The sequence below is a fragment of the Podarcis liolepis genome, assembly GCF_965112155.1.
Source record: "Podarcis liolepis genome assembly, chromosome: 5".
Lineage (NCBI taxonomy): Eukaryota > Metazoa > Chordata > Lepidosauria > Squamata > Lacertidae > Podarcis > Podarcis liolepis.
The window spans coordinates 39,402,681-39,423,641 of record NC_139556.1 but is presented as its reverse complement, the minus strand read 5'-3'; the positions used below and the strand labels follow the sequence as shown (position 1 = coordinate 39,423,641).

Below are 20,961 nucleotides of genomic sequence, written 5' to 3'. Positions count from 1 at the left end.
TTGACATAGCTCGATTTGATGCTGGAGAAAACTGGAGATGCCAATGCCTTCTCTATGGGGAGTGTTGCTTGGCACAGGATGGAGAACAGCTTTTGGGGGGAGAACTTGGCAGTATTCCACACTGTTAAGAGTCTTCAGTCCCCTTCCCCAGCATGGTAAGAATGCAGCTGGGTTTATTCACTGTGAGCCAGGAGAAGCATTTGGTAAACTTGCTGGAACATTAACAGATTATTCTGCTTCAGAAGCTTTGTGAAACTTGAGGTCTGCAATGGTCCGATTACATTTTTGGAGGCGGAGGCAGCAGAGAGCTGCCTCCTGGGAAGGAGCAAAGTGGATTTTAAATATCTTCAGCATTCAAGGATTTTCTTTTAAACAAAATGCAGCTGTAGAGAGAAGGGCACCGTGAGGACAGCTCCCCTTCATTTGACGGGGCTCATGCAAAGCAAATGTCTCAAAGGAGTTAAGGCAGATGGATTCAGAGTAGCTTGGGGGGTTGCAGCCGAGATCGGCAGAAAGATTCTGCACCAAATTTTAATAATGTACATGTGCTCCTGGAGAGAAGTTATTTTACCAGGGAAAACGGGGAGAGGCCATAACAGCTACAAGGTCCTAAATGTGGATGTCATTGCCTCATACTTCATGTGAGGCTTAAGCTATGCAGTAGCTGAGATGGTAGAGTATACCCTTATCTTTCTAGTTATAAGGAATCACACATTTTGCATCATGACCAGGTGTGATGTATGCATCTTTGATTAGTCTTATTCTTAGGAGTCCAAACCGCTGAAATAAAAAAAAGGGGGTATCTGGGGAGTGGGTGAGAAAGACAGCCTTTCTTCTCACTTTCCTTCCTTCAGCTGGCCTAAAAGCAGAGCAAAATACACACGTACAGTAACAGTCAATCCGTTTTCCTTCCTCATCCAACAGCCATAGACATCTTGGTCTGTGCTGGGTCACTGAGTGCTCCTGTGTGAAAACAGCTCAACTAGGAACGTCTGTACAGGTGGCCGCTGGAAGTCTGTCTTGGGATTACGATGCAAGCAGAGAAAGATGCATTTTCAGCTTTGCCAGAGAGAGACCCTGTCTGCCTTGCAAAGAGGCTCCTCCTGCTGGCTTTTTAGGCTCTTGGGGGACTGAAGCGATGCTGTTCTGAGGCTGGCACTGTCTCTGCCTGTGAGCATCCTTGCTACCCATCGATTCAACCTGTACATGGATAAAGAAACAGAATCAGTCTGTCCTCCCAGGAAATGAGCCATTCTGTAGGGCAATCCCAACCACGTATTAGCTACTAGCTGGTTATTTATTATTGTATTTTTCTTGCACTTGTAGGGTTTTGTGCCTCAGGTACTAAAATAATTTGACCTGTCTTGGGTATCATGCACCTTCACTGGGTGGGCAGGAGAACAACATTTGCTGTTCCACTTCTGGCAGTAGAGTCTGCTGGCTGGTCATGTCATGCTGGGATTCCCTGAAACATATTACTGTATTGTCCACGTGGGGAACATAAAATCCTAACCTGCTTGTCAAGTGGACTTAATAATAATAATAATTTTAGTTAGTGTCAGGAGCAGATGCCAAGAGCAGCTCAGCAATAAATCACACAATGTTGTGCAGCTAACTCTTTATTCAAGAAAAAAAGGTTGCCTCAAGAGGCGAGGCCTATTGAAACCGATAGGACTTGCTTCTGTAGGATGGAGCTGGTTTTTTTTAAAATATATTTTTATATATATTTCCCCATGCAAGCTCACATGGACGCAGTGATGCTGACAGAAAGAACAGTCGTTTTACCTCTCTAGGTTTGGAGTGAAATATACTGTTTTCCTTTTGGCCAGGCAGCGTAGAGGGAGAACGTGAGTTGTGGTCAGCATCTGCTTCCACAACCCGCCTTATACATATCTCTTCCCACTCACTCTGCCATCATAAGAGCCACTGCTGTCCAGGGCAAGGCAGGAGGGGAAACCTGAATCAGCAGCCCATCAAACTTCAAAGTGGTAGGTGGTAAGCTTCCTTGAACTCTCATAGCGCAGATAAAAGCGAGAGCAGCTAAAAATGGGGAATTGGAGAAGAAAGCCCTGAACAGATCCATTTATATGAAGTGCTAGAAATGTTGCCGAAACACATGGCTCAATGCAAATTGCCAAATGTAGTGCAAGGCTCCCGAGGCTGTGAAATCCCACACCTCATTCTAACCGGAGTATGCCATCCGCTTTATGGCGATGAGGAATATTTCATTTACGTGTCTTCCCTCTGTGCAACGATGTAGGAGGCACAGGCTGGCTCCCCGTACACCCATGTACTTCTGTCTCTTTTTTCCTTTCAGAAACAGTTCCCATCTCTCTCTCTTGCACCCTTCAAAATCCTATCCAATTTTCAGAAAGAAGCACTCCAGAAATTAGAGGGCTTACTGTCTGCGCACAGCTAAAAAAGGAAGACAGCAAACTACCTTATACCAAGCCAGAATCATTGGTCCATCTAGTTCGGTATTGTCTACAGTGACAGCTCTGTGGGGTTTCAGGGAGGGAGTCATTCCTGGCCCTATCTGGAGATGCTGGGAGCTGAAGTTTGGACCTTCTGCAAGCAAAGGAGATGCTTTGCCACTGAGTTATGGCCCTTCCTTATGCCAGCCTGTTTTGGTGTTCCCTTCCAGACTGCAGAGAGGGAACTGCGGGTCTCTCTCTTGTTCTCTCTCTCTCTCCACATGCCCTGCTGCTACACAGAGCACAGAGGTAGCCCAAGGCAAAGGCACAAAGGGGATATTCAGGCGAAGATAGATGTAACATTACATGTCTATTACAGCTTAACATGGAGCAGGAAGCTCACTCGCTGCTCCTTTAGGAAAGCCACACTTTTCAATAGAAAAAGCAACCCTTTTCTGCTACGGCAGCAGCACCTAATTTGGGATGTCAAACAGGCAGGAAACCTGTGGCCAGTTGGACTCCAACTCCCACCCCTCCCTCCCTCTTGGCCCTGCTGGCAGAGCAATTTTATCTTGATGCATTTGATGCAAGCAGCCCTGTGAACATAGTCATCTGGTGGCACAGATAACTAATGAAATCTGTACGATTAAATGATTTCTGAAGTGTCTGAGCCCAGATCTATCCCCACTCACTGCCTGCATAGTCAATGTCTGCTGCCTCCCTATACCAGTTGCTGGGAATCACAAGTGGGGAGATGGGTATTTGCGTTCCGGTCCTGCTTGGGGGGCTTCCCATGGGTAAGAAGAGGGCAATTGGACTAGGTCAGTCTTTCCCAAACCTGGGTCTCCAGCTGTTTTTGGACTACAATTCCCATCATCCCTGACCACTGGTCCTGCTAGCTAGGGATGATGGGAGTTGTAGTCCAAAAACAGCTGGCGACATGAGTTTGGGAAACACTGGACTAGATCTGGCCCGATCCAGCCAGGCTGGCTGGTTGTGATGTGAGAAAAGGTTCTCTGAACCTTCTCAATGGCGTTTCATTCTCTTCCTACTCGCTCCAGGTCTGCACTCCTGGCTCACGTAGATGATCTGTGCAGCTTTACACAAGAGAATCTAAAACTGCCATTAGCCAGAAAGCGCATTTGAATTCTGAATGCCACCCTTCCACTTCCTCCTATTCTGCATTACTGAAGTCTGTACACTCATATAAAAAACTGCAGGAGGGGGCCCAAAAGCGGCTCTGAGTCTCGGATGCCACCCCAACCCCTTTTCAGCTGGGCTTAAAATAAAATAAAATAAAGATCCCCAAACTCTTTATTTGAGGTCACTGAACCTGGCCTAAATTGAAATGGAGCCATCTTGCTCCCACCCACCAAACAATGTGAGCAGCTTTGCCTCTGAAAATGCTGTGTCCATCCAGCGGCAGCCTCACCATTTCTCCCTTTTCTTATTGCAGTGAATCAGCACTGCTCTGCCTTCATTGTTCTTTACTTCCAGTTCCTTTGCACCCTGGTCTTCAGCAGCTGGCAGGGGTGCGAGAAGGTGGGGGTGCTGCAGTGGCATAGCGTGGGGGGTGCAGGGGGGCCGGCCGCACCGGGCGCAACATCTGGGGGGCGGTGCTCCACGGGTTAGGGGGCGCAAAATCCACGGGTTAGGGGGCGCAAATTACTTGCCTTGCCCCGGGTGCTGACAACCCACGCTACGCCACTTGGGTACTGGGCTGAGGCAGCGGAATCACCACAAAGGTAATTAAGAGAGTTTCTATTTTCAGGTGAGATTCAGTCACATACCCGCATGTTCAGGGTGAGTGCTCATTAAATAGCAAACACTGTCCGGTCTCCCTGCAAACAATCTGGATTTTTCTCTCTCTCCCTTATTCTGGATTTCTGTGTGTTCCATGGACACACGGAAAAGGAGATGGGAAAACCTGGACTGAAGGAAGGGAAGGTGAGGGGAGGAAGTAATTTGGAGAAGAACCTCATATGGACAACGGAGAATCAATGGAAGTACGGAAGGCTGGAAGAAAATAAAATGGGATGGTGCTGGCCCATTTAGGCACACACAGAGGGCAATTTTAAAGGAAAAGACTGGAGAATTCAGTACTCACTGGAACTCACACCTTCTGTTACCCTTGCCTAATATCTGGGGAGGAGATTCAGTGGTGTGAATAAGCACGCCCTGTTGGTTTTCTGCCTGCCCTGCTGTCCAAAGCCCTGGAATTATGCGGGGAAGGGGGGGGGGGCACCAAGACAGGATCACTTCACATCTGCATCGCGTGACATCTTCTCAGCAGTCGGCCCCACCTAGCCGCATGCGAATAGACCCCGCAGCGCCTGCAATACACCTCGTGGAATCCAGAAACGCGAACGCGTGAACCAGGCGCGGAGACGGAACGGCGCTCTGAGTTGCCAGGAGCGCAGTGCCGTCGGTGCGCGTGTCCCAGAGTGCAACGTCGGTGACACGCGAGATCTATTCAGGGGTGGGGGGCAGGCAGGCAGCCCTGCCTTCGACGGAGCCCTGCCCCTGGGGCCAGAGCGCGCGCCACGGCCACGCCTCCGACGGTGCTCTCCGTCTAGGGACGCGGCTGCTTGCGCAGAGGGCTGTAGTAGCGCCGTCGCTGCCTCGAAACTTCCCGGCCGGACCTCGAGCGGATCGTGTGGGGCTGTCGCGTCCCGCCTGCGGCTGAGCCAATGGGCTGGGCTGTGTCGGGGCTCACACTGCCCCCTGCGGAGGCGGACCTCGGCGTCGAGCGGGAGCCGAGCGGACTATGCTAGAGCCCTCGGCGCCGGGGCAGCGGCGGGACCTGCGCGGGGATCGTGCTGGTGGCGGCGGCGGGATCCCAGCCCGGGAGGGGGCGCGCGGCGGGGGTGGCTGGCGCCGAGGCAGAGGGAGAGCTCCCTGCCCGGGCAGGCGGAGCCCCTCGCCGCCGCCGCCAGAGCGCTGGGAGTCGCCGCGGCGGCGCGGAGAGGCGGCCATGCGGGGGGCTGGCTGCTGCTGGCTTGGTGGGCAGCCCTCCTCAATATGGTCCTCGACGTCCACGGCGCCGGCAGCTGCCCGCTCGTCTCCAACCCGCGGCGCTGCTTCGCGCCCCACGCTCCCCGCCAGCTGGGCTCCGGCGGCGCGGCGGCGGCGGCGGCGATGATTTCGGGCTCGCTGCATCCGCCCCGCTTAGGGATAGGCGGCAAGCTCTTGCAAGGGGTCACGGCCAGCCCCGGGGGAAGCGGCCATGCGGGCAGCGGCAGCGGCGTCGGTAGCGGCGCCGGCAGCGGTAGTAGCAGCCCCAGCCCGGGCTTCGGGGACGTGGGCAACGACACGCAGTGCGGGGAGCAGATCTTGAGCTACGGCAACGTGGAGAAAGTGGTAATCGGGGCCGCGCTGTCGCTCATCACCCTGCTGACCATCGCCGGCAACTGCCTGGTGGTCATCTCCGTCTGCTTCGTCAAGAAGCTCCGGCAGCCCTCCAACTATCTCATCGTGTCGCTGGCGCTGGCCGACCTGTCGGTGGCCGTGGCCGTCATGCCCTTCGTTAGCGTCACCGACCTCATCGGCGGCCAGTGGATCTTCGGCAGCGTCTTCTGCAATGTCTTCATCGCCATGGACGTGATGTGCTGCACCGCCTCCATCATGACCCTCTGCGTGATCAGCATCGACAGGTGAGCGGGCAGCGGGTGGCGCGCCGTCGAGGGAACCGGGGAGGGGGCTTCGCGTCGAAGCAGCTCAGGCTCGGGACGCTGGCTGGGTGGGTGTGTTTGTAAAACTTGCTCGCGGGACGGCCGCGGGTGCGTTCACACGTGCGAGCGCCTCAGGAGGCTGCTGCAGTGTGGGAAGCAGCAGATCAGGTCACCGCTTCAGACGCCGCGTTTTTTTTCGCGTGGATCGGCGTGCAGATGGGAAGATGCCCTGAAATTCCGATTCGGAGTAGAGGAGGAATATCATGAGAGGGTTAGAGAGGAGTTTGTTCCTTAATCCACTCGGGAATGTGGATTAAGTTCGGATAATGGCAGGCTTTATCTTTAGGATGAGAGTTCTTTTCTGAAGAACTCAGAAAATTGATCACTATTTTGTGGTATGTTGGTTGGCCTAATTAAAAAAACAAGTGTTGCCATACTGAGGATTTTGGGATTTGAAGTAGATTCTTTACTCTGCTTGCTGACCTTCATTCTGATATACATTTCACCAATGTGGTTTTAAGAATGACGAGAGAGAGTGGATTTCTCATCCGTCTCCCCATTCTTTTATGTCGACTGGTGGCTGCTGTTCTAAAGATCACTTGACCTTTGTTTTCTGCGTAAGTTGTGAAGGAAATTGCTCAGAAACATTTGAGGTGAGCAACCAAACCCGTAACACATTTGCATTTATCCGTGTGTCTTACGTGGAGAGGTGATTCCAAGCTTTGTTAGGGAGAAACTGAATTGAGAGTAATCATTCTGGAGGAATTTAATCTAGAAGAAAACAAGGCTTGGAACCAGGCTGCTGTGGTACAGCATTTGTTCTGTTCCCAGAAGCAGGAAACCTTGGTCCAAGGCATCTGTGTGCCTAGTCGCTTTTCTACCTTTTAAATAAAGCCCACCCTTCACATTATGGCTAGAGATGCAGCTTGTGTGCATTTTACGTTTCCCATTTTTTAAAAAGTTGCCCCTACTGAGGCATGAGGACTAATCACAGCTTTGTGATACTGCGTTGCCAAGACTGATGGAGGGACCTTGAGCGAAGTTAACCGGTGCATTACGGCAAGGCTCTAAAAACTGAATGAAGTAGTAAATTGTCTGACTGGAGCAGGTTCTACAACCATTCCAGCAGGGGTCACTTTTGCTTTGTTTATCCTCATACCTGCGAAGTAAAAGAACAGATACACTGTGTAAAAAGTCAGGCCAAACAAATAAACTGCTGTTTAATGTGACTAGCAAGCTTCCCATACCTCCATTAATTTGCTGTCGCCCATATGATGTTCTCCTGCAAATCTCTGCCCTCTCACACTTTCCCCTCCCTCAATCTGGATTTCCACTTCTTTCTGGAGTATCCCTGGTATGAGAAAATCCAGAATGAGGAAAGGGGGAATTGTGGGCAAAGGCAGTGCTTTGCAGGAGGACCTCATGCAGACAAGGGAGAATTAAGGGAGGTCCTGGAAGCTTAGTAGTCACTTTAGACCGCAGTATGGGTGAGCCTTTAGTTGATTCTATTTGTCTCTGCCTCCTATTGCCCCCCCCAAATTTGCATAATGCTATAGTAAACAGGGTCTTTCTGTCAGCCCCATCATGCAATTAGGTGTTCCCAAGCCCGATAAATCAGTTTAAGCCTGCCTAATTCTGCATGGGGCTGCTGTCTGTTAGAACTATTTCTCCATTTATACAAAGGCAACATGTGGCACTCCCTAAAGAGCTACTAAATCTTTGACACCTGCGCTTGTTTACAAATCATCCTGGGTGCATTGGGTTACCTTTTAGTACTAGGATGCTGTGTAGGAATGTTTCAAAGCAAAAGTCTCTAGGTTATTCCCCTTCGCTGATAGTAAATGGCTAATTGTTGCAGTTGACTCATGAACTGCTTCCTTTCCAGTGTAAGGATTTGCTTGGTTTTACTCTTGCAACATTTTGGGGATAGAAAAATCCCTCACAATAGCTTACAAAAATAAAATATCAGCATCAATTAAAAAGAGCATTTACAGCCCATTTTAAATGAGATAAAGGAAACCATAAGCAAATAATCATTGCAAGTCTGGTGGAAGAAAAATAAAAGTCTTGATCCACTGCCTGAAGGACAACAGAGAAGGGGCCAGTTAAACCTCCCTTGAGAAAGAGCTTCATAGTTAGGGTGCCACAACCAAAAAGGCTCTGCACTAAAAAGGCCCCTGCCAATCACACTTGCCTTGATGGTGGAATGCAATTGATGAGCCAGTTCATGGAGGAAGAAGCGGTCCTTGAAATATCTGGTTCTGGATCCAAAGCTATTTTGTACTATTAAAAATAATAATCCAGATTTTTTATTTAGCCTTATACAGTGGTACCTCGGGTTAAGTACTTAATTCGTTCTGGAGGTCCGTTCTTAACCTGAAACTGTTCTTAACCTGAGGTACCACTTTAGCTAATGGGGCCTCCTGCTGCTACCGCGCCGCTGGAGCACGATTTCTGTTCTCACCCTGAAGCAAAGTTCTTAACCCGAGGTAATATTTCTGGGTTAGCGGAGTCTGTAACCTGAAGCGTATGTAACCTGAAGCGTATGTAACCCGAGGTACCACTGTACTTACTCTTAGACCTAATCTAGTACTATTCTGTGCATGCACACACACACATGGATTGGAGGGTGGGTAGCCATATTGTGCTTTGTGCATTAGTCATATTTATTTATTTATTTATTAGAATCAATGTGTATGTTTTTATTTCCTAAGTGAAAGAGATGGAAAGGAGCTTAGTCTAAATGTTGGCCGTGAGGAAGAAGGCAAAGTCAGGGAGAACAACAGATTTGGATAGCAGGCGGGTATTTGCTGCTTTAGAAAAATCAGGACAGGTGGAACCCTGGAAGAATTCTATATGCTTGTTCTCTCCAGTATGTGAATGCTCATCTGGACTGAATTCAGTGGAATTGACATCAACATGAATGAGATAAACTTTTAACTCATTCAGTATTAGGTTAGCTGTACGCAGATCCTTCTCAGTCCCACGGAGAAGCTTTGAGCACATAAATCTCTACATGAACATTCCCTCTTTCATGCTGAAGCCAAGCTGCTGAGGGTACAGCCACTGGCCAGTGGACACACTGGAAGGCGCTGCTTACGGGTGCAATCCTGCAGCCCCTATCAATTGTCAGAACAGCTTTTTTGTTTATGTTTTAATCTAACAAAATATTGTTGTGCCGAAGCCATGGACAGCAGTAGTGGGGAAAGTGGCTTTTTAATTTTATTGTGCTGAACTAGAGCTTGGGCTTCAGCTGCAAACCTACAGAACATCTCCTAATTAAGTAGAAAGGAATGAACATGTCATATTGCTGACAGTGCAATTACTTTTTGTCTTGCGTAAATAAAAATTGCTTCCACGAAAGAAGAGTAATTCTGGAGAAACGAATCCCCTGTGGTTTGTTTACTCCAGTGCACAGGTGGTCAAATTTTCCTCCGCTGCTTTCAGTGGGGCTCAGGCCACAGAGTCCTGGGCTAGAGCCAATCTCAGGATTAAGAAAAGCCTAAAGGAAATTCCACATGACCTCGAGGCCCCCAGCCCGTTTCAGGTTTTGGAAGATGATGTCCGAAGAATCGCAGACAAAGCAAACAACCGCCAGAATTCCAGACAGCATGTTGTTGCATGCAGTTCTCTGGAAAATGAGAATGAACTAGAAAGCAGGTCAGTCAGAGTTTTGGGAATAGGGGGCTGGGGGCTGGGGGCGGGGCGGGGAGTGGCAGGATCTGGTGAGAATGGAGTATGAGTCAGACAGAAAATATATTCTGCTGCCAAAGGAGCTTGAGTTTGCTACACAGCAATAGTCTCCATGGCCAATCAAACTGCAGCTGGTTGACAAACAGCAGGTTGTGCCAATAGCGGCTGCTGTAGTAGGGCAGAGCCTTGGAGCCGCCCTCCCAACATGTGTGCTTCTACAGCTTCCTTGGATGGGGATGGCTGAAGTAGGCCAGTTGTGGTCCACAAGCCACAGACTGGCCACCCCAATCCCAGTCTAGCAAGGTCTTGCACTGTGAGTTGCTTTGGGTCCATTTGTGTGGGGTCTTGTTGCATGGGTTCTGCGTGTGTCATGCATATGCTGTACAACCTATTCCCTTCATGATAGTTCAAACTCTTGTAATCAAGCCCTTCAAGGAGAAGGAAAACTCTGATCATAAACCTCTGCTGCCTTGCTGGAAGAAAAGGCTAAGGAGTGAACCATACACAAATCTGGAGTGGAGTCCCTAAGACAGTTGGATGGTGTCTTGTACGCCTCCTTCAGGCAACTCCTGCATCCAAGCTGATGCCAAATGTATTGCTCTGCTTTCCTTTGGAGGAAGGGCAAAAAAAAAGCATGCTTTTGCGGCACAGTGCAAGAAGGACGGGAAGCTTCTCCCCCATTGGATCTTGCCACAAACGGCCTCAGCCCAGTATATCTGAAGGAGTGTCTCCACCCCCATTGTTCAGCCAGGACACTGAGGTCCTTCTGGTGGTTCCATCACTACAAGAAGTGAAGTTATAAGGAACCACGCAGAGGGCCTTCTTGGTAGTGGCGCCTGTCCTGTGGAATGCCCTCCCATCAGATGTCAAGGAAGTAAACAACTATCTGACTTTTAGAAGACATCTGAAGGTAGCCATGTTTAGGGAAGTTTTTAATGTTTAATGTTTTATTGTGTTTTAAATGTTTTGTTGGAAGCCACCCAGAGTGGCTGGGGAAACCCAGCCAGATGGGTGGGGTATAAATAACAATAACAATAACAATAACAATAACAATAACAATACTCCATAGTCTGACAGGTGATTTTTGTGACCTCTTGGGCCTGTTTCACCAACCCTTAGGTATGCCTCTGCTGACCGAGACACCTTAGTAATGATCAAAAATTGATTGATGGACTAAATGTTGCTTGCCTATTAATTAACTATTTTAATTACATTGATGGATTTAAAAGATTGATTAGAGTGCACTTTATAGATGCATGATTTGAATCCAGTGAATGCAAAAGTTGGAAACATTTCACATAACCAGTGAAGGGTTGATGTGGCCCCATAGCACTGCCTATGCACTGGGGGTTTTCATAGGGCAGAGCCAAACCATGCTTCCCCTTTGGCACCCCACATTTTTCAGTCTTCAAAGCAAATCTGAATTTACATACTGACTGGTGGGGGGGGGGGGAATGGAACGTGAAGCTGTTCATTTCAAACCATAGCTATTCTGAAATATAACTCCTGTTCATGGGTATCCTGTTTTCTGTTTTTCTTTATAAAAGCAGCAACAACAGCATATACTTGGACCAAAGGCACCCATGGCCTATTGTGGCTTATACATCTGCTGGAGAGCAAGAGGCAGCTGTTAGCGAGGCAGGAAGAAGAAAATACAAACAAAGGACATGTTTAATCTGGGGCTTCTCTTCCCTCGCCTGTCGTGAGACACAGACGTACTTTGCCGGCTCCATTCACAACATCACTTTGGAACGTTTTCTGCTATGTCTGGCTGCCGCCCATTTCCTTGCACTTCCACTTGACCTACCCCCACACCCCAGCAAAGAGATCGCATGTGCATCCACCTGAAAAGATCACACTTCTGATTAATTGCGCTTGGAAGTCATAACAAAAAGGGCAACTGGGAACAGGAGAGAATAAACTCAACATTTATCCCTCTTACCTCTCCTACTGCCCCCGAAACAAATGGGACATTTTTTTGGGGGGGTGTATGTGAAATTCAATAGTACAGAGCAATTTATGTACATAGCAGATGGATGGTGCTGTATAAATAACCATAGTTTGCTTGCTTACAAAGCTTGTGTCTCACATAAGTGACAACTTTGTGCTAATGTGCAAATCAGCCTTTGCCAACCCAGATGCTTTTACAAATTATTTATTAAGTATTAAGTTTGTATGCTGCCCTTCACAGGGTGGTTCACAACATAATACAAAATGTGAAGGCGGAATAAAACATAAAGCAAACCAATAACCCTCTTCCCACAAGCATATTTAAAAGGCCATAAAAGGTTTAATCAGCAAAAGGTCTGGTTATAATGCTTTTGCCTGCCTCCTAAGGATGCATAATGAAGGCGCCAGGTGAGCTTCTCTGGGGAGAGCATACTGCAAATGGGGAACCACAGCAGAAAAGGCCCATTCTCGTGTTGCCACCCTCCAGGCCTCTTATAAAGGGGAACATGAAAAAGGGCCTCAAATGATGATCGCAGGGTTTGAGTCAGTTCGTATGTGGGGAGATGGTCTTTGAGGTATTGAAATTTGTGGATGGGTATAAATGAATCTGTCAGTTTTCGTTTCTTTCTCAGGATCCCATTTCCCAGTCTGAAATTCAGTTCTCCACATTTTCACATCAAGTTGAGTTTTTCTTTTAACAAAAGAAGATTCATCAACAGTTTTGGTGTGAATTTCTCCTAATACGTACACATTTTTTTTGTATGCAGTTTGGACCAATATGTACCTTTTTTGCTCCATCAGTTCTCCTCAATTACCACATTTTTTGCTCCGTATGACTCACTTTTCCCCTCCTAAAAAGTAAGGGGAAATGTGTGTGTGTCTTGTGGAGCGAATGCAGGCTGCACACCTATCCCAGTAGCCAGAATAGCAAGAGGGATTGCTGTTTTCACTGCGCAGCGATCCCTCTTGTTCTGGCTTCTGAGATTCAGAATTTTTTTTTTCTTGTTTTCCTCCTCCAAAAACTAGGTGCGTCTTGTGGTCTGGTGCATCTTATAGAGCGAAAAATACATGTATTTTATTTTCCAGGAAAATATTTTTATGTACTCTTTCTTCCAACAGAGGCAATCTTTTTTGTACACAAGGTTTGATTGGAGAACTGCAACATAAAATATGGAGAAGTGCAAATTTTGGAGGACAGTGGTGCGGTTGTTTTGTGCATTGGTTTGAGAAATGTGACGGCTTGTATTTTCTGATTAAAATGCAAACGTAATTGATACCCTCCCATCCCTAGCTACAACTCCCATTAACCCCAGTTGGCACGGCCACCATGCCGGCTGGGGCTGATGGGAGGTATAGTCCAAAACATCTGGAGGGCACTAGGTTGGCAAACCCTGACTTAGAAGTTCAGCCGAATGTTGTGAATCTAGGTTCCCTAACCATGCTGTAGATGCCATTGATCTTGATAGGGGCTGAGGGCTTACTTCTGAGTAAACATGCACATAGTTAGGTTTTGCAGATTTGGATCTTGACTCTGGTTTTTGCAAAGCTTTTCTTTTTGAAGGACCATAATGCTTCCCAAGCAGGTGTGCTGCCTTGCCCCCCGCAACTGTGGGTGCCCGGTGTGTGCTGATGTCACTGCGACACGCACTTGTGATGTAAGCAGGTTCTGTGGCATAGAACCTTTGGGGGTTCAAAATTTCGTTCAAAATTTGTAGGTGCCTGGGCACCCAGGGCCCTGCATAGTTAGCACCTATGTTCCCAAGTGAAGCCATTTGCTGATACGTAAAAAGCAAAGGGGCCTTATTTACTAAAGAGGGAAGAATGGCGCCGAATATATTTGCGTAATATGTAGCTTATTGAGGAAGAACTTCAGTGCATAGCAACTGAAAGAATACTGAAGGGATGGGTGGGGGAAAGGGGCAATAGTCTAATGTGGCCGTATATTTTATTAAAGCATCGCTAGGTAATTTGGCTGTCTTGCTAGAGGCATACAAGGCATATATCAGATGCAAGACAGCCTACAATTTGTCTTTTCCACCCCTGGGCTCCGATTTTTCACAATACAGGTCCCTGAATATATACCCACTTCTGGCTCTTTGGATCAGCATGTCAACATTTATGTGCCTGTTTTATCATTCAGATGTGGGATTTAAGATCCCTGTTATTAGAATTATCTTCCCTGGGGTGGCCGAGACGCTAAAAGGAAGTCCATGCTTTGCATATCGTAGCACCATTCCAGCGTTCAGTGAATAGTTTTAAAAGGCCTGTTAGAGATTGCCCTCTAGGTATCTGGAATGGATGCATCTATCATTCTAAGGCTGCACAGATTGCTTGCTTATAGGTTGGCAGGGATATTCTTCTTATTCCTTATCTGGTAGTAACCTCAGAGCCCAGAGTGTTCTTTTTGCTGCGGGGTGTGGAGAAGACCCTTGAACTCATATCCCCTTATATTTAGATGCTAGTTCCCCAAGAAGCTTTCCACATGTGATTGAAAGGTTTCATGTGATAGGTGGGCACACCATGTGAGCACGGTCAATTTGTATATACAGTGAACAAACGCAAAGCCTCTAGGACTGCCAACTCCTGCAGCAAATCTAATATATTTGTGAGTCCAGAAAAAAGAAAAGCAACAACAGACTATTGCAGCCTTGTAAGTAAGCCCACAAAACTTACAATGCCTGGAAAACAACAACAACCAGCAAACAAGCAAGGGAACAAAAACCTACCACACTGATTTCCCTGCCTTATTTTAGTGCAAGGGTTGCCAACGTTGTTCCCATCTAAATGTTGTTGGACTACAGCTCCCATCATCCCTGACTACTCAACCTGCTGGCTAGGGGTGATGGGAATTGTAGTCCAACAACATCTGGGGACCTGAGGTTGAGAAAGGCTGTCCTATTGCTTTGGCAAGCTTGATGAAGTCAATACCTAATTAGTTTATGATCTTTACTGGCATGGAAGAACGGCATCTAGATTTTATTTTCTAAAGCTGCAGGTACAAAAATGTGTTAGTCCATTTCTGGACCCGGTTCATCCTAAAGGCTGAACCACAGGTGAGACCAGTGGTTGGTTCTTTTGACCTTTTCCAAGGCTTTTAGCAGATAAGATGAAATATACTCAGAGTCCTGCAGTTATTTCATGCTCTTTATTGCAGCTTGTAAAACACTGATTGAATTTCCCCCCCAAACCTCAGGCTTTTATATACATTATTTACACAATGAGTCCCATCTGATTGGCTGATTCTGCTTCCCTCCTGGAGCCTGATTGGTCTTCTCCTGCAGGCCAATCAGTTGTTGCATTCTAGGATCCTACCCGCCTATTGTTCTAGGATCCAAGCTTAGTACATAACATAAGGGTCGGGTAGTTCTGTGTCCTTCACCCAGAGAATTGTCCTCTGTATTTGTCTGAAGGGTAACTTGGTCCAAATCCAGTTTAGAGATAAAGCACCATAAGAGGCAAGAGGAGGGTCCTTGATGCTGACCATCACTAGTTTGCACCTGTACAACAGGTAGCAGTCTTCCTTATTATGATGAGGTGGATTATGTTTCCATTTGCATTATAGTAGCTGTTTCTAAAATGTTGTGTATATGCCTAAGTTAGCAGATGCAAATATCATCCTCTTTTTTTTTTTTTTGGCAATTCATAAATGGCCACCCTAAGTAAGAAGTGTTTGCATTTGGCTGAGGCCAGGGTGTTTTGGGAGAAGGCGTATTATGTTTCACTCTTTCTCACTGTGCCATTTCCTCAATCCAAAATAACTTTCCAGTCTCTGAAGCTGCTAGTTTTCCCTATGGGGAAAATTACAAACATCAGCCAGGTTTTGGGTGTGTGTGCGTGTGTGCATGCAGGGATGAAGGATGGTGGTGTGCGGGGGGGGGGGAGAAGAAAAACTTTCCCTACAGCTGTTGCTTTAATCCAGTGGTTCTCAAAGGGTGTTGTGCACCACACTGATGTGGCAGGAGAGGATGACAAGCGTGGCAGGAAGATTCAAGGACAATCAAAGAAATGTTTAAACATTTCAGGGTAGTATAGTATCAAAGTTTCTGTGTGTGCAGAATATGGATAGATAAATTTTCAAAACGAGAGCAAGAGCATCATATGATATTACAAGCTCACACCTCTCACTGATTTTGCATACCTACTTGAGGTACATATGTAAGAGATTCATTTGTATTTGGGGAATGATTCATGTTATTATATAGCTACATTGTTTTATGCTTTCTGACTGTCCCTTGATCTTAGTAGAAAATAGCTGTGTTCTGTGTTACAAATCAAAGACTGCTAGAAGTTGTTTCCTTTTTGTTTTCCGGTGTATCAATTAAAAAATCGGCGAAGTGGGAGCAAATTTTTATTCTGAAAGTGTGGCCCAGAGGGGAAAAAAGCTTGAGAACCACCACTCTAATCAAATGTAGACCTTGACATGTGAAATATGTGCATGGAGGCAGCATCCTGAGAATTGCTTTCACACTCTTTTGTTAGAAAATGCAGACTGGGGCAGTGTGTGAATTGGCCCTTGGAGCAATGCCCTTGCATGCATACCAGAGCCATAACCTGATTTATTTGTTTGTTGAAGGGACAGGGTGTTTGTCCACCCTCTTCCATCATGCCCTTGCGGCAGCATGAAAGTGCTGTGTCTGAATAATGTTTCCCCTTCTTCTGCATCCCTTCTCTTGGGGGTACAGTGGTACCTCGGGTTACATACGCTTCAGGTTACGGACCCTGCTAGCCCAGAAATATTGCTTCAGGTTAAGAACTTTGCTTCAGGATAAGAACAGAAATTGTGCTCCAGTGGCGCAGCGGCAGCAGGAGGCCCCATTAGCCAAAGTGGTGCTTCAGGTTAAGAACAGTTTCAGGTTAAGTACGGACCTCCAGAACGAATTAAGTACTTAACCTGAGGTATCACTGTAATTCAGGTCCGGAATTTCTGAGTGTTGACAGAAAAGGCAGCAAATGCTGAGCATTGTGGGGAGCCAAATCTGGTAAACGAGCCCTGACAAGCCATAGGCCACTTTATGGGAACTCTTCAGAATGACAAACCATGCAAAATTACAAAACAAACACGGTATTCTCTAAGGGCACATGAATACAGGCCGTACAATACATTCCGCTTTCACAAGGCATTAACTCCAGGGAAATGTAGGCCTTGGTCATTTTTTAGGAATCAAATTCCTCCCTCCATCCCTTCCTGTGAGTCGACCTGTTTTGGGTCACCTCTTGAGCTATTTTAGCCCTTCCCAGTTTGAACAGTTTCTGGTTGCTTGTTGCTTGTTGGTGACTCCATTTTTGTATTTCTGTCCTGAGGAACAGGCAGTGCCCAGAAGAGGCATATTTCATGCCTAGTGAAGGGCAGTTGTTGATGTTAGAACAGTAACTAGCAAAGAATTGCATCAGAGACAACTCAAAGAAAGATGACACACAATCCAGAGCCCTGTTGGCCTTTTGGGAATGAACTGCCTACGAAGGAAATGTAGAAATGGCATCTGCACGAGGTTGCGTCCATAATCAGCTTGACTAATTAGTGATTGCCACAGAAATGCTTTGAGTTTGCATAATCTCTCTATTTTTTTGAAACCATGTGCAGTATCTATCTTTATGTATTAGCTGCTATACAAACAGATTATCAAAAGCTTACTTGATTTTTTTGCTAATACCACAAAGGGCGTGTACACGAGAGAATGAAAATTGCTGCCCAAGCGTCTCTCTCTTTGGTGTTCATTCGTAGCCGAGTAAGATTGTCTTCCATAAACACGGTTTTAACAATGAGTCCGTAAGTGACTGTGGAGGCCAATTCTGGATCCACACGTCCTTCCACAGTGGGGACATAGGTTTCCGGGCAGGAGTTGATCATGGTGAGGGTTTGCCACAGTAAGCAAAGTACCAGTACTTGACAACGGGTACACACAGTAGTTTTGCAACTCCTGTGAACTGGACATTGTGTCTGAGTGAGACAGTGCATGTATTTTTGTTCAGACATGCTGTCTTCTCAGCAGTTAGAAAGCAAACCTTCCCCAAACCAGAGTCAATATTAGGATGGCAGGAGATGGATAGCTATGAGACCCCTATTCCCCTGCCAGAGCTACAATTCCCAGAGTTTCCTGTGAAGAGGGATTGATTTTTAAACCTCTCTGGGAATTGTAGCTCTGTGAGGGGAATAGGGGAATCACATAACAGCTCTCAGCGCCCTTAACAAACTACAGTCCCCAGGATTCTTTGGAGGAAGCCAAAGACTGCTCATAGTGATATGATACGACAGTGGTACCTCGGGTTAAGTACTTATTTCGTTCCGGAGGTCCGTTCTTAACCTGAAACTGTTCTTAGCCTGAAGCACCACTTTAGCTGCTGCTGCTGTGCCGCTGGAGCACAATTTCCGTTCTCATCCTGAAGCAAAGTTCTTAACCTGAGGCAATATTTCTGGGTTAGCAGAGTCTGTAACCTGAAGGAGTAGTTTACTGGTTATTCCAAAATGGGCCATTTATGGCCAGAAAGAAAGCCATTTGGAGGATGGAGACAGGAGCGTATCCTTATCGAGAAAGGGAGACAGCCACAGCATATATTGCTGTTTTCTGTTTCATGTTGTTCCAAACAGAGCTCTGTGTTATGCAGCTGCCTGAGGTAACTTTACGCAAGCCGTATCTCTTAGTCATGCTTCTCTTAAATCAGGCCACATTTCAGCTACTTTTCGCTGTTGGCCTCAGCAGAGAGAGTCCTAGATAATAAACAGGCCACAATGACTGGGTCAAGGTAACCTTGGGATACGCTTATGTGATACCTTGTTGTTGTAGATAGAAGGGGGACGCGCCATTCTGCTTGATCTCTGAGGGGTTGCAGTAGCAACAATAATTTGTCAGCATCCTCCTTTAAATAACTGTGTAGGGGCTGTTCCCTTTCCCTTGGTAGCTTGAAAGTGAGAAAAGAAAACCACTCTTTCCAGATCCGGTGTGTCACATTAGTTTCTTCTGCACATGTCTTCTGGTATTCAATTATACCTGTACAAATCTGTATCTCTTCCTCTCCCCGCTTTTTAAGTAAATGAAGCCAAAAGAGAGACAACAGTGCTTAAATGAAAGATGCTTAAATGCACTTACTCGCAAGCATGCTAAGAACTAGCATTTCGAACTCGATTTCATTAGGAGGGAGGGAGGGAGCTGAAGCATAAAAACTGCAGTTAGCTCTTCAAGAAGAAGAGGAAGAGGAAGAAGAAGAAGAAGAAGAAGCATGAGCATACACTTCAGTGATCATCTTCTGCAATGCCTGGATTCTTCATTCTGAAAGATTGCTATGAAACTTGAAAGCACTGCAGATTCCTATCCAGCAGCTGGCTCATGAGACTATCACCTTGCTTAATCCTTCTTGCAAGCCACGCAGCGAGAGCGCTCACTATAACAAATTGCTAAGTTTCTGCAGTGCTTAAAAATAGTCGCAAACACTTCATAAACTGAGGCCAAGGCATTTCGCTCGGCAGGAAATGCTGCAACCCACGGTTTCACTTATCTCTCCGAAAGGTCATGATATTTCCCAGCAATGATTACTTTATAACAAGTCTCTGCCCTTTGTGTACGTATTGATATGAAGATGTCCCAACTTGTTTGAAAGTTACAGGACCGATAGGAAAGGGCTGCAGAGTTCACACCATTGACAAAACTCCCCACACCCCTTAGATTGAGGTTTATGTTCTTGCAAGATACTCCCAAGAAAAGAGTAAGTTAAAAACATCTCACAGGTCACTGTGCTGGGAGAAGGCTCAGCACAGAGAATATTATATTATTTTATTGTCAAGTTTCAGTTGCTCTGATTACTTGGTTGAGCTTGTGGCAGAATGTTCTGGAACAAGACCACAGTCCAGCACAATGAAGAGCACTTTAGCCTAGTTTTCTTCAGTGGTCTTCTCTGTGTTCGACTGGAGCCATAAACCTCTTGAAAATAAAACTAATTATTTTAGGATGCTGCATGTGGATGTAAGCTTCTGAAAAAGGACTGAGGGTTCATGCACTTAAATTGGCAAAGTTAATCATTCTGATAATCTAGATCTTTTCTAGCTGTCCTTGGCCAAAATCTCCATCAAGGCTGCGCATAATAGACACTGTATCATCAATATTAAGTGCATTGAAATGTAATTTAATCCATAAATGTAGATGCAGTTGGGAAAAGTCTTTTCTCTCAGATCGGATTGGCTAGTAACCATGAAGTGGAATATGGTGGATGTTGTTGTTTTTTAGGAGGCCAAGGGAAGCTTTTATCCAGAGCTCATTTGAGTTTCCTGGGACTGCCTGTGCCATTTTAGTCCTGCATACTTTGTTCCAGTACATTCTTTGCTTAAATGGCACACCATGCATAGTTTGTGTGGAATGATCCTTGGAGGGTCTGTTTATCCTACTATGTACAGGAATTTTCTTTCTTTTCAGCAATTTTAGGATGCTGCTTCATTTCTGTGTATCGGGTACAGTGAAGGGAGTCTTCAGGCTTGTGAGATCTGTTTTGATGTTTACTAGAATCCCGAGGTCCACCAACCAGAGCCAAGTACAGAATAGTGGCTGGATAATGAGAGCACAGCTATCAGTGCTTGACTTCTGGTTGAGCCCAGTCAGGCCTCTGTAGCACAAGGGTCAACCAACATTAAAAACACCTCACTGCTAGATACTGCTGCAGCCTTTCTTCACAGAGTTCATAATACAGGCTTCCTTCCAATCCAAAGGCTGGGCTCACTCAAAAGGCCTGAGACTTGACAGCTTTCTCTCCTTTACTCTCTTATCCACACACATTTTGGCCACATTCACAGAGGACATTAAAAGCACTACAATGCCATTTTAAACAGCCATGGCTTCCCCCAAAGAATCCTGGGAGCTGTAGTTGGTTAAGGGTGCTTAGAGGCTCCTGTTTCCCTCCCAGAGCTACAGTGGTTTAATCACCACAGGGAACTCTGGGAATTGTAGTTCTGGAAAAGGGAAAAGGGGTCTCCTAACTTCTCTCAGCAATGGCCTTATAACACACTACAGCTTCCACAATGGGGATGCTGTTACAGTTTTAGAGTGGCATTTTCAGCAAGACTTATAATGGCTCTTTGTAAACCTTTTGCAAGAGCTTTGTCCCTGACTACACCACACCCTTTCACCACCAATGTGGGACTTGGGATACTTGCACCAGCTGAAAGGCACAGCTCATGTCACCCACGGTCGCGGTGGTCCATAGGTATTTTAAAGGAGCCTAAACGTTCCTCAGAACTTGCCATTTCACAA

General features: G+C 46.5%; 1 protein-coding gene across 2 annotated transcripts in view; it reads left to right on the top strand.

Moving 5' to 3' along the window:
* Window positions 1–4,725: 4,725 nt before the first annotated feature.
* HTR7 (5-hydroxytryptamine receptor 7) overlaps window positions 4,726–20,961 on the top strand; it is a 41,128-nt gene continuing 24,892 nt past the window's right edge. The window contains exons 1-2 of one of the 2 annotated variants that reach the window (XR_014526178.1): window positions 4,981–5,189; window positions 5,331–6,067. Coding sequence is in view for 1 of the 2 variants with exons in the window: in XM_083503110.1 (XP_083359236.1) it covers window positions 5,436–6,067 (632 nt within the window). In the remaining variant the exon portion in view is untranslated. Of the gene's footprint in view, window positions 6,068–20,961 lie in introns of both variants that reach the window. The other variant, XM_083503110.1, reaches the window with a different exon arrangement.